This window comes from Python bivittatus, unplaced genomic scaffold, assembly GCF_059951505.1.
Source record: "Python bivittatus isolate LINGU-HERP-01145 unplaced genomic scaffold, Pbiv_v1 ctg000610_np1212, whole genome shotgun sequence".
In the NCBI taxonomy this organism is placed as follows: Eukaryota; Metazoa; Chordata; class Lepidosauria; order Squamata; family Pythonidae; genus Python; species Python bivittatus.
In genome coordinates this window covers 52,136,580-52,149,837 of record NW_028277088.1, presented here as the reverse complement: position 1 = coordinate 52,149,837, position 13,258 = coordinate 52,136,580, and the positions used below count along the sequence as shown (strand labels likewise).

Sequence of the window (13,258 nt, the reverse complement as noted above, 5' to 3'; positions counted from 1 at the left end):
ATGGGATGGGATGGGATGAATATTAAAGAGCAGCCATCTTTTCATGTCAGCTCTACAGCAGGCCTTACGTGTGCTGTTGTGTGCAGTTCAGCAAAATCTAAAACAGGTAGAGAACAAGGAAAGTAACCTTTAGCTTCAGAATAATACCTGTCAAACAGCATCCTTGTCTTACGCTGACATTTTCTTCTGTAACTGAGTGTCTGTGTATTGGTTTGGAAGGGGATGGGGCATAAAAAGAACTATTTTACAGGCAACCTCTGAAGGAGTTCCTTAGACCTATCCTGCCATTAAATCAAAGGAACATGAAGTAAAAATGCTGACTTGCCATTTAAATGTTAAGTTAAATGTGATCAAGAAGTATGTATCAAGTTATTTTTCAAAGACCTGTATTGAAATGTGAATGTTCATTTTAAAAAAAAAAACCAAAACTGTATTAGTACCTAATTAAAGGAAAAATCTGTCTAGGACGTCCAACAGAATGTACCCTGCTATAGAAATGGAGGTGAATGGGTGAAATAGGGCTCATCTGAGAGCAATTTTCTTTTCCAAATGCATCTCATGATGAACCTATGAGCCTGGTTTTGTGAAAGGCAGCCAATTTTTCCTTGTTGATTTTGTGGAGTTTATTTGTTGTTTAATTTTCCTACAATGTTTAAACTTACGGTGTGCATATTTGTTGTGAACTGTCTTGAAAAACGCTCATGGAAAAAACAAGTGTCTTAACATTTAACAACTGTTGTTCTGAGGTAAATTCCACTATTGGGACCAGCTACCATGCAACTTATGTAGGGCAGCCACAAACTAGGGACAAGTTTGGTTTTGATTATAAGATCTGCTTTTCTTCTTCTTGAAGTCAGTTTCATGATGCCGTCATGTAATTGAAATGTAATTTGCTGCCCTGTTTTATCTCAGATTTTAAAATTTTAGAGAATGGAGATTAAAGGCAGAGAGAAGAATGCAGTTACAGAAGCAATAGAGTTCACAGGAAAAGAAGGGGAAGGATACTGGTCGGTTTAAGTATACTTCTGCTGAATTTGTTACGATAGTGAGACAAAATATAAAGTTATTTTTGGTGCCTTTCACTTCTGGAATACAAATACACCAATGGCTTCTTCAGTTTTTCAAAGACATGAATACTTGGGAATATTACGGTTCCCAAACTAAGAAGGGACTTGGCACAGTTAACATGCTTTCATCAACGGTCCTAGAGGGGAGGTATAAAGGCATCCCATTTAAATTCAGACTTGCCCATGTAGTGAAGGAGTCATTGAAACCACCAAACATGTTTTATTATACTGTCCATTTTATATTGATATATGCCATGAGCTGCATCCTGGTGCCTCTGATCAGTTTTATTTAAAACTTTTACTTCCAGATCCAAACAATTCCATTTCCTTAAGTATGCCAAATTTTGTCACATTATGTGTAAGATACACAGCAGTTTGATTGATCTGTTCAACCAATTAGGCCAATCAATCAATATCAGTTTTAAGTATGTAAGAAGAGAGTATGTAAAAGTATGAGAGTATGTATGTAAAAGAATTTCATTGCAGTCTCTTCTCTCTTTTTCTCCTGAGTTTTAGAAGCACATGTTAAAATACCAATATAACAAAAATTAATTAGCTTATCTTTCTGATTTTTAAAGATTAAAATTATTAAAAGATAATAAAAAGGGAAGTATAAATAGGTACAACAGAAAATTATTTTATGAATATTATGACTCCCAACCCTTGAACCATATTAACTGTAAGCCCCACCACCACCTTTTTGCCCCTTTATTGGGGGAAAAAAAGTGTTGGAAATAAATTCCAATACTGATACACATGTATCAACAATTCTTCCTTCTCTTTGAAGTATGACAATTCCTTTATCTAATCTCCATGCTGGAAAAATCCACAGTTCTTCTTGTCATGATAGATTCCAGTGGGGATATAGCCAATAAGAACATATGCATGTTAACATATAACAGTTCATCCAGAATCACCTTAACAATCCTCTTGATGTCTGACAGCAATAAGACAGGAACATATCATACGAGTTGATAGTCCAGTTGTATCTCCAGCAGCTAGGCAATTGTAAACAACTCTCATTAAACGTTCTCTGAGGCATATAGCGTACATAAAGGGTTTTTTTTCCCCGTTAACTTCGTTTTCAGATCATAAGAAACCAATTTCAGGTTTAAAGCAATCCCCCATTGGTTTACCAGGACAAAGCATTAAACCTCATTGCAAAGATTATATAAATAACTAATATCAATTTCATCAATTTCTTGCAAAAAAGAGTTACTGGCTGTGGAGCTATAGTTAATTCTTTCTCCAAGTGCTATTAATGCACAAAATGGAAAAAAAAATCTGCCATTTCCTGTTTTATATATCTAATAAATTTTTAATCACTCAGTGAAGATACATTCAAAGACAACAATGTATAAATCAATAAGTTTCACAGGAGCATGGTCTGAAATTATAAAAGCATCTGTATCATATGCTTAACTTTAGATATCAGAGAATAAGATATCAGCAAATATCTATCTGAAATGTTGCTATCTAAAAAAAGGATCTAAAATTTTATTCAAATTACCTCCAACTATCATATTGTCTGTTGACTTAGTATAAAGGTGTTGGAAACAATTATGTACTTGTTCTGAAGAATCTGTGCCTTGACCATTTACGTTCAGGAATGCTAGACTTTATTGTTTTAGATACAATATTTTAAAAATGACATTTTCCATCTGATATTTCTTGTTCAACAATCATCTGTGAAGGAGGCAAGTAAAATTACAACATCTTTTGCACATTTAGAATTAGGATTTACATAAACTTCCCTCACTCACCTTAGTGGTAAAAATGGTTTGTCCTTAGGAAGAATGTGAGTCTTCTCTAAAAGAACAAATTCAGGTCCCTTTTTTTTTTTTATACAGTTAATATTAAAGACGATTATCAAGGAAAAAAGGTTAAAACCTCTCCATTTATACTATATCGGATCATATTAAAAGACACAGCCCTCCCCAAAAATGAGAAAAACAAAATTACAAATGTTTTGATAAAACCATTAAAATTTTTAAAGAATTTAGTTTAAATGAATGGTTACAGGTCTGTAAACATTTGTGACAGAAGTAATAAAGAGCAGAAATCACTGAAGCTATTCTTTTTTATCTTTTTTTTTTCTTTTGAATCTTTGGCAGTTTGTTTTTTTCAATTTCTGAATTTGTCTTGATTTGGAGGGTCTGAGCATTCACTAAGAATATCCAACAATTTTAAATCTCAGAAACATCAGTGAATGGTCTCCTTTTTTTGGACAAAATCATGTCTTGACAATTAGAAATACTGTTGAAGACTTGAATGATTCCCTCTTCACTCTTATGACACTCACTCTGACCTATTGAGAGCAATCTGTGCATTCTCTGTGTCAATTTTGTATTCTGCTGTTTATTTCAATCAAACTGGACAGGTAGAAGTTTTGGATAGGATAGAAATTGCACAGATCAGGAACTATAAAGTCTTATAAAGATTTTGGTTATTATTGAATATAAAATTCAGTATAAAATTTATATCATATTAAGAGAAACTTGCATCTTTGTTGAGTTTTTCACACACCAAAATAAAGACAGGGCAAGATCTGGATGCTATGTTGTTTTGATCCCCAATCCCCTGCAGCCCCATTTGTTTTCTTTTTTTTTTTTTTTCTGAGTTAGAATTTCCCTTCTCATAATTGGTTGCATTTCAACCAATTAAACAGAATAAAGTACTTTAATACACTATACTCTAATATTTCTTTCCATTCTTTTTTGCTTTCCTTCTCCTCTGCTTAATTACAAAGCTAAGCCCAACCTTCCAAATAACAGCTCCTTCCATAAAGGTGACTAAATCCCAACCAGTTCATTTCTCCTGAAAAATGCTCTTCAGCAGCTGCAGAATTACTCTTGGGACCCTATTCTAAAATATTCCATCAACTTTGTATCATGTATCTGTTTCTTCTAAGTTCCTCTCTCACTAAGTGATGTTTCAACTGAGTTTGACTTGGAGATTAATAGAAATAAATACGTTGTCTCTTCAGGGTTAAGGTTTACAGTGAATTTTTTACTCCAGCAGAAAACTTAGTAGAAATGAGAAAGTATTCCATACAGTGTCAAATGAATTACACTGCTGCTTATGATGACTCTTCTTTCATTAGTACATCGTTGGCTCTTAAAAACTGATAATTCTCTTTGTGTTTTGTACAGCACTAAGGTACATGTAAGAGAACTCAAATGCCAACTCTAGGGATATTGTTTTGTAGGAGTAAGTCAGAGATTGATGACTACCATTTGAAGGAAATATAGGTCAAGAAAATCTTATAGAAAAAAATGGGCATTGTAATTTACTTGTATTGATACTTTCCAGCAACATGGGGACACAGAATAAATTATGTTTTTAAAATTGTAGCTGAAAGAAAAGGAAAGAAAGAAAAGAGAATGGAAACAAGCTATGTAATCAAGTACTTACAATTTTCATGTACTTTACTACAGATATTTCGGTTATTGGGATATGTTACTAATATTTAGATAATTTTTTGAGTTCTCTTCCTTATACAGATATAAGTTGTGAGCATACTACGATGCATGCTGCAAAGCAAGATCCTCTTTATAGTTCCTTCCAGTTAGTACTCTGTTTTCAATGGGGCTTTCTCTTAGACGAGTATGAGTGGAATTGCAGCCTCATTGTATTCTAGCACACCTGCAATGTTTTCCATAGCTCAAGACCAAGGAAAACATGTTTACAATACCGTTTTTTTCTTTTTTCTTTTTTTTTGCAGCCAGTAAGCTATTCCCTTATATTAATTACTGCAAACGAAAATAAATCTGTAAATGTAAAACAAAAATCTACAAAAATGTAAAACAAATAATTGAATGTATGTCAACCTGAAGGGGAAGGAGTGAAGAACAACAGTAATCAGCATATAAAACTGTACAGGTTTCTTCAAGGGAGAAAAGGTGGGGAGAAGCCAAGTTCTGATGCTTTCCAAAAGGATATTTTGCTGGTCTTATTGAGTATTACACTTATTATACTTACTATACACTTATTGTATGTGTCATGGGAGCCATTTTCATGAACAGTTCAACAGATAATTTATGTAAAATTCAGATTTTGCATCTCATTTCAGTTATTCTTGTCTTTTTGACTTGAAAGCCCATTGATGACATGTAAAACAGTGTAAGTCCTAAAATAAAATAGTGCTAATCATTTTATAAAAATATGCTAAAACTTGCCTGAACTAAAATTCAAGAAATAATAAGACAAGACACACGTTCAGTAACAATATTTATTACAATAATAAATTTTAGATAAAGAAAAATAATGGATGATAGGATGTTTTACAGTAACCTTATTGATAATGTGGCTGTGTTATATTCTGTTATGAAGCAGTTTTTAATCTTGGCTCATGGTCTGCTCATTCATATGTCTATAGATCTTATTACAACAGGAGAGAAAATCAATTGCTTAAATGTGTTTTGAACACTATGCTTGCCATATCACTCATTTGTTTGCAAAGATGGAAAGCTCAGACCATTCAGAATGTCACCTAAAGAATTTCTATCAGTGCCATTTTGGTAGAGAAACTGATGGATTAACCTCTTTCCCCTTTGAAATTAGTGATCAATGAATCTTGGTGTCAAAATATTGCAGTAAAAAAGCACCCATGTCCCTTCCAGATAAATAGCAATAAATGTCTATTAAAGCTTATTATGCATACTAATACTTGTAATCACTTCATTACTCTATGATATTTCCTAGAGCCTACTCTGGCCTAAAATGCTATGGCAAAATTAAACTGGAGCATATCATATAGAAATGAATGTTCTATAATTAAAGCTCCTCAAAAAAATTCATATTCTGTTGATGGAACATTTTTTCCAGTAGCTTAATTTCAAAGTTAAAACCTCCAATTGTACTTTTAGAAAACCTACTACATATATATTTTGTATTACCTATAAACATATGTGGGAAGCATCTTTGACAAAACCAAAATACACTATAATTTTGGTAGGTGTAATCAAAGTCACCCACTGGAATTATTGCTGTGGTTAAGCACGTTACCAGAAAATACTGGTACAAAATACAAAATTTTGAAATATGTAAAAAAAACTAACTACTTTTTAATTTAACAATTTTAGATTTTTACTATATTTTTGACAATTTCATTTTTAAAATGGATTTTTCAGTATGATTAAGTTACTATTATTCTTAGAGAGCTCCCTATTATAAAAGTTATCCATTTAAGAAAAGCTGAGGTGATCTTGCAGGTCTTAAGGGAATCTCTTTCAGTTCGACATTGTACTTTTTGAATAAAGGGACAGAAATGTCTCCAACACAGTAATTGTTCACTGCAAGAGGTAGAGAGAAATTGGTAATAATATTCAGTTATTGCAACCCTTTAGTCCTTGCTGGTGCTCTCTGTGAGCAACCATGAATGATTACAGCACAACTTAGCTAAGGTAGCCTCTGTGGATGATTGATAGGACGTTAATCAAAAGATGCATATCAGCTTCAGAATTTGTTCACAAGCTTTCTTCTAATAGCTGATTTCATGTTCAGTGAGCTCTTTGCCAGTTTGTTCAATTTATTCTTCAGTGTACAAGCCATTCATCATGAAATACAATGATTTCACACATATGCTTTCAGTAACCATAGGACAGAATAAGTGTAACTACTCTCTTTGAGCTATTAAAATACATTATCAACCACTGCACACTCATACACACATACACGTGTGTGTGTGTGTTAATTAACCTCTGTCAAAGAAACTGGTCATTAATAAAATTGTATGGGACTATTTTTCTTCCTCCTGTTCACCTGATTTAGTTAGATGAGTTGAAAAGAAGAAATTGTTCTGAGTAACTTAAAAAGCATTACATTATGCTTAAATAAGCCCATCCTTAAAATGGTTTGGGGACCACTTATGTTTATGAAACTGTCTTCTCCTATAGGCACAACAACCCTGTCAGGCAAAAGATGGAGAGGTCATCCAGAAAATTTCATTGTTGACTGCGACTGCAATTCAGTTTCCCCTGTTCTGCTCTGATGTCCTAACCATTACAATGTACTGACACTCAACTGAATGTATAGAAATTGACTCCAATGTATTTCAAGTAAAACAATAGTAAGAATTGCGTATAATATTATGGTTCACCAGTTGTTATATCCTCTCTTAGACCTTGGTACTCTTCTTCAGCTAAAATGTCCTGGAAGTAAATCCTGCATAATTAACATCATTTAACTCCTGCAGCAGCTGTTTTTTGTCGGTTTTCACTTGATTCCTATCCTTTAATTTATGAAAGGGGCATTCAAATTACTTTGAATTTGACACAGATTGTTACAACATTACCTAAAGTAGTCCAATGCTGTTCCAACAATACCAGAGGTGTTCTGAGGACAAACATTCCGGCTTCAAATTTGGAAGACTTCTGGTAAAATTGTAGTGGCTAGAAGCCAAAATGGGGAATTTCAGACTTGCACCACTTCAAATTTTGCACACTACTCTTCCTGACAATTTATATATCCACGATTTTATTTCTTCCCTGATCATAATTAATTGCCAATTCGGGATGTGGGCAGGTAGGGAAATCTTAACTACAGGGAAGAGTCCTTAAAGTCAACATGGGGTAAATTAAACTCAAGGGAATTTTTATATTTTAGAAGAAAAAGGAAAATGGGGGAGAGGAAAATAACGCGTGGAAAAGGTATTTCCTTTTTTTCTGTAGGTGAATAGAAATGTTTTGGGGCACAACTGATTAGTGTGTGGGGGGGCGGCGTGGGAGGTTATATACCATTGATAATCTTTCAGATGAATTCAAATGTAAAGGTAAAATTTCTGTGACTTTCTGTATATGTCCACGTGGTTTATTTGACTATATGGAAGAGGCTTCCTGTTGGCCTTTTTCAGAATAGCCTACAGCCCTGTGATTTTCTGGTTATCTCCAATCCAAATGCTAGCCTGCTTACTTCCAACTAATGCTAATTAGGGGCAACTGTCATTAACTTTTCAAGATCAGCTAGATGCTGCCCCCTACACCTAGCTATACAGAAGAGTTCAAAATATGTTATTTAGAAAGCAAACACACATGGACACACACACACACACACACACAACACATGCATAAGGAATTCTCTTTTCATTTAGATGCTTTAGGGGAATATGAATTTGATATGTTAATTATTCAGAATAGAAAGAGTTACCAAGTGTCATTTTTTTTCCAACTGAGGAAATAAAGCATGACAGGTATACAGAAGGTCCTGTATGTGGGAAGTATGAATAATAGAATATATGTTGTGTGTCCAAAAGAAAGGGATGAGTGAGTTTGAAGCATCTCAGATAAAAGTGGATTACAGTAATTTAAAAAAAAAAAACCAGGTTAACACTTTTAGAACTCTCCAGCTTTGAGGAGTTTATTTAATCAGTTTGCTTACTGTCTGCACCCACAATATAGGACTAAATTGCTGCTTAGCTATGATATCAGATCAAGATCTAACAGTCATAGATCTGAAAGATGAGCTAGTTTTAGCTTCAGTTCCTCACAATGATAACCTTCCATATGAAGCTGGTACATGATTTAAAATGCGCATCATGGCATCTCTAGAGAGTGATGCTTTCAGACTCAAACACCCATAGACGTTAAGGCAAACCTGTTCTTGTTTTGAAAATACTAATAATTCATGAACCTCTAGGCTCAATTCCCTAAATTATTTTTACTTATTTCTATTTTCCTCTGTCATTATGCAGCCCAGCGCTAAGTTTCACATACCCTCCCACACCAGTATCCCTCCAGCAGATGCATCAACAAATCATCAGTCGACAGCAAAGCCTGGGCTCAGCCTTTGGACACAGCCCTCCTCTCATCCATCCTGCTCCAACCTTTCCTACACAGAGGCCTATTCCCGGCATCCCCAATGTCTTGAATCCTGTTCAGGTCAGCTCAGGTCCTTCAGAGGCTGCACAGGTAAGGGAATGTAAAGAATGATTTTTGCACCATACTGACTTGTCCACAATAGCGATTAATCACCACAGCTCTTGGAACAGATTGGCTAACAAGTACCTTGGGGCTGCAATGTATGCAGTCTTTTATTATAAATTACCTAGAGTATATCATGGTTTTGAATTGATGGAGTGTTTTCCATCCCTTATAAATATTTAAATAACTTCAAAACTCAGTGTTTGGGAACTTACAGTTTGAGAGTGTTCAGGCAAAGGACATTCAAACAGTAAAAGGATGCAATTCATATCCTACTGAAGAAAGTAAGAGGCAAAACTGTCCCTGATTTTTGAACCAAAAGATTGGGATCCAAAGAGGTCCATGAACATATGCATAGTATTAGGAGGCAGCTGTTTCTTTTGGTTTTATACCCTCATGCCACACTGAATACTAGAGAATACTCAAACTTTCAGGAGTACCTTTCAAAAATTTCACGGGCCTACAATAGGTAGGAAAGGAGCAGATGATTTGAAAAGTCACAGTGTGTGCCAGTACAATTCCCAAATCAGTGGACGTGATATTCTATTCTCTATGGAGGCATAAAGTTGTGTTAGAGAAAATTGTAAGATTCTGCTGCCTTGCAGAAAGTGCATTTCATTCAAATATCCTGTTTTAGTTTAGTAAACTAGGAGGCACTAAAATTGTAATGATGTAATCCAGAACATACACTGAATAAACTGACTCTGCTTAATATTTGTTTAAGGAAATGTTTATCTACCCGATTCAAGTAGAAGATAGCAAAATGTGTTTTTCAGGTAAAAGGCAATGAAAAAGAGTTTATATCAATTTTTTTTTAAGTGAATCATAAAAAATGTAAAGATGTCATCCAGGCAAATATACAAGCAGTACAGTAGTAAAGAAAGTTTCCTAGATAAACAGTTTATCTTTTGCCCTTGTGTTGGGTTGGTCTTATTATATAACATTCAATCAGGACTTTTTTTTCTCCCTAAGTAAAAGCATTAATGAGAAATTACAATTCTGAAAATGGAAGAGAAATCAAGAACATAAACGGGATTCCGCTCAATCATAGAAATCTGAACTCAGACAGTGAACTTCAGTAAAGTTTCTTTGAACATTCTGCATGTATTGTGTTTTAACTCAAAGGCTACTTGTATCTTTTGGGTATAAATATGTGCAGCAGAGTAAACCCACAAGTGAGTCTGCAGTGAGCAGCACAGGGGACCCAATGCATAACAAGCGTTCCAAGATAAAACCAGATGATGACCTCCCCAGCCCAGGAGCTGGAAGCATGCAGGTAAAATATGTTTTAATCTGTTGTGGGATGAGGGCATATTTTGCATTTATTGACTTTTGTGACTAGAATACGCTCTACACCTATTTAATCCTACTAGATTTTTCATAATATTTAACAGTAGCAGTTATTGGCTGCTTGACCAGGAAAAGTTGAATCCTGTAAGAGTGGGCAGCCTGCTGTCCCAAGACTCCAAATTGCTCCTGAATCCTTCCAAATTTCAGTGGTATCATTGCTGAAAATGAGAGGAGCTATCTTTCATTATTTTGAGGCTTGAAACACCAAAAAGGGGCAATGTATACCCTGAAATTGATAGTTTTTTTTTTTTTTAAAGAGCATCCATTTCTTCGCCCCCTTTAAAATCTGAAAACCCAAGCCCCAGTCCACAGGCATGACATTGGTCCCTCCTTGTTTGCTTATTTGTTGCCTCTCCTCCCCCCCCCCGAAAAAAAGACATTAAGGGAGGTCCTAGAAAGCTGCCTGTCTGTGGTCATGAATTTGTTCATAAATCTGCCTCTACATAGGTGCAGTTTCATAATCACTTCATTAAATCTCCATTTCTATTTCTGTTCTGAGACATCAATATTTTCTTTGAACAGCAGTTCCAGTAGTAGTAAAATTGATCAAGTGAGGTAACATGAACACTTGCTGAGGACAGATTGCACATTATTGTTAACTTAAAAGTTATGGCTCAGGAGATGGACTCCATTTCTGACCAGTTTCTTCACAATATACTGCATAGCCAATTCTGATGATCATTGATCATAGTTTCTTTTATACAGCAGCACCTGGGTCTAAGAGTATTGCCCTGGTTTATGGTTCTGTTAGCAAAGGTTTGAAGCCTCATCAGAAGTGGTCTTAATCTGGGCAACAGGGTGATTCTATAATAGGCTTTGTGATTTTTATTTGAAAGTTGAGAAATTGTGCATGATTTGGGAAAAAGATTAAGAATTGTAGACAAGTACTCCAAAAACTGTACTTTTTTCTTTTCTTGAGTCCCTATATCAGCTTAGTTATTTTAGAATAAAACTAGGACCATTGAATAAGCTAAGATCTATGTGGGTTTTTTTACAAATACCTACAGTGGGAGAGTGGATTATTAAACTAATGGACTTGGCTCAAATGGCGAAGCCAACAGCCTTAATAAGAGATAATACTGTTTCTAAATTTGTCTCCTCATGGCAACCCTTCCTAAATTACGTGCTTGGGTTGGGAAAAAATGAAGCTTTGATTGTGGGATTTAATGATTAGATGGTTTGTGTTGATAGAAATAATGTGAATTAGGATTAAATAGTGAATTTGTTAAATAAATTTAATTAGATTTATTTATAAAATTATTTATAAATTTATTAAATTTAATAAATTAAAAAGTTAAAATAGATTAACTTTTTAAAAATTTGTACTTATATCTGTATAGGAGATAGTCAGAAGTCACTTTCTGTTTCATCTTTCTACTTGATTTCACTTTCTTAGTTTTTGTCTTTTTCTTTTAGTTCTATCTTCTCTCTCTTCTGTACTTACTGATTTGTATTTTAATTGCATTTTTTATATATCTTAATAAAAGTTTTGACTCTTTAAAAAAAAAAATCTATGTGGGTTTTTTTCATCTGCTTCCTCACTTCCGTGTCCCTCACAGGAACCACCTGAAGGAATGACCTCAGTTAAGGAGGAAGGGGAGAAAGATGAAAGCAAGCAAGAACCCGAAGTGGTCTATGAGACAAACTGCCATTGGGAAGGCTGTTCACGAGAGTTTGACATGCAGGAGCAGCTAGTGCATGTAAGTTAATGGCATTCAGGAGCTGGCTTTGAAAACTATCTGACCTTTTCTGAAGGGTCAGGCTCTCTGACCCTTTGCTGAGTCAAGTTTCTTTGCAAACAGCATTCCTGACTGGAGAGGGCTTATGGGTTTCTGTGAATAAAGCAAAACTCCAAGCTATACTGTTTGACCTGTTCAGTCAGCTAAAGCTTAGTGTAAAATTCAATAAAGTCTTCAATAGAGAGTGTAATGGCTCTGATCCTGTAAGCCACAAAATACTATTTTGAATCAGAGACTTTGATAGTTATTGAGTAAGAGTTAGCTGGACATGAGTTATTATTAACCTTTTTGCCAAGTTTGATGCATCCAGTCCCTTCAAACTGGCCTGCAACAATAGAAACAAGAAATGGAGTATTTTTTCCCTACAACCGTACAAGATTTTTGGTGCATTTAATGCATCAATTTTCTATTATTTGAACAAGGTGTAGTAGATTATTTAGGAAAATAAAAATGCATTGTGTTTTGTGCTTTCCATGAATGAAAGCAATTTTATCTGGGGAAAAAATATAACATGTTACCTTGAAATGGTTATCTTAGATAGTAGCCACCTATAATAGCTATGAATGATTGTCTCAGTATTGGTAAAAGTTCACATGCATGTCTAATTACAATGTTTTAGTTTGCACCCAGTACACTCCCAGTCAATCCCTATATCCAAATCAGAGCGAATAGACATGCCACTCAGTTCAGCTAGCAAACATTATATTTTACATTTGCTGATGTTTATTTATTAAACATCAGCAAATATAAAAAATAGTTAACTGGAAAAATGGGACAAAAGTCAGGTAAAAGCTGAAAGAAAAGAAATGAACAACATAAAAAGGGCAAAGGATTTAATATCAATAATCTACATTATCAAAATCTATCTGTCAAAAGGCACAGGATTTTCCAGAGCCACTGAAAGCAATACTGTGGGTAATTAGCATGAACAATCTCAAACATAGTGGTCTTTGGTTTTTCCAGCTTTAACCCTTTTATATACGGTGCATAACAGTAGAAGAATAGAGATGAAGAGTAGGACATCAGGTGATCCCTCCTCTGTCTAACCCATGAAGGAAACAATTGATGGATGGAAGTGATGTATCTAACATTCATCTTCTCATCAGCTCCACACAAGTAATGGGTTGTACCACCATGCATTTTTCACACACACTTTTTTCAGCCTCAGAAATAGGGTCCTAGG

The 13,258-nt window shown here is 34.7% G+C and overlaps 1 protein-coding gene across 3 annotated transcripts in view; it reads left to right on the top strand.

Moving 5' to 3' along the window:
* Nucleotides 1–13,258, top strand: part of GLI3 (GLI family zinc finger 3) — a 278,516-nt gene that overhangs the window by 205,127 nt on the left and 60,131 nt on the right. For 2 of the 3 annotated variants that reach the window (XM_088150009.1, XM_088150010.1), the window contains exons 9-11: nucleotides 8,758–8,974; nucleotides 10,146–10,262; nucleotides 11,896–12,036. In XM_088150009.1, the coding sequence (XP_088006135.1) occupies nucleotides 8,758–8,974; nucleotides 10,146–10,262; nucleotides 11,896–12,036 (475 nt within the window). The remainder of the gene's footprint in view (nucleotides 1–8,757; nucleotides 8,975–10,145; nucleotides 10,263–11,895; nucleotides 12,037–13,258) is intronic. The other variant, XM_088150011.1, reaches the window with a different exon arrangement.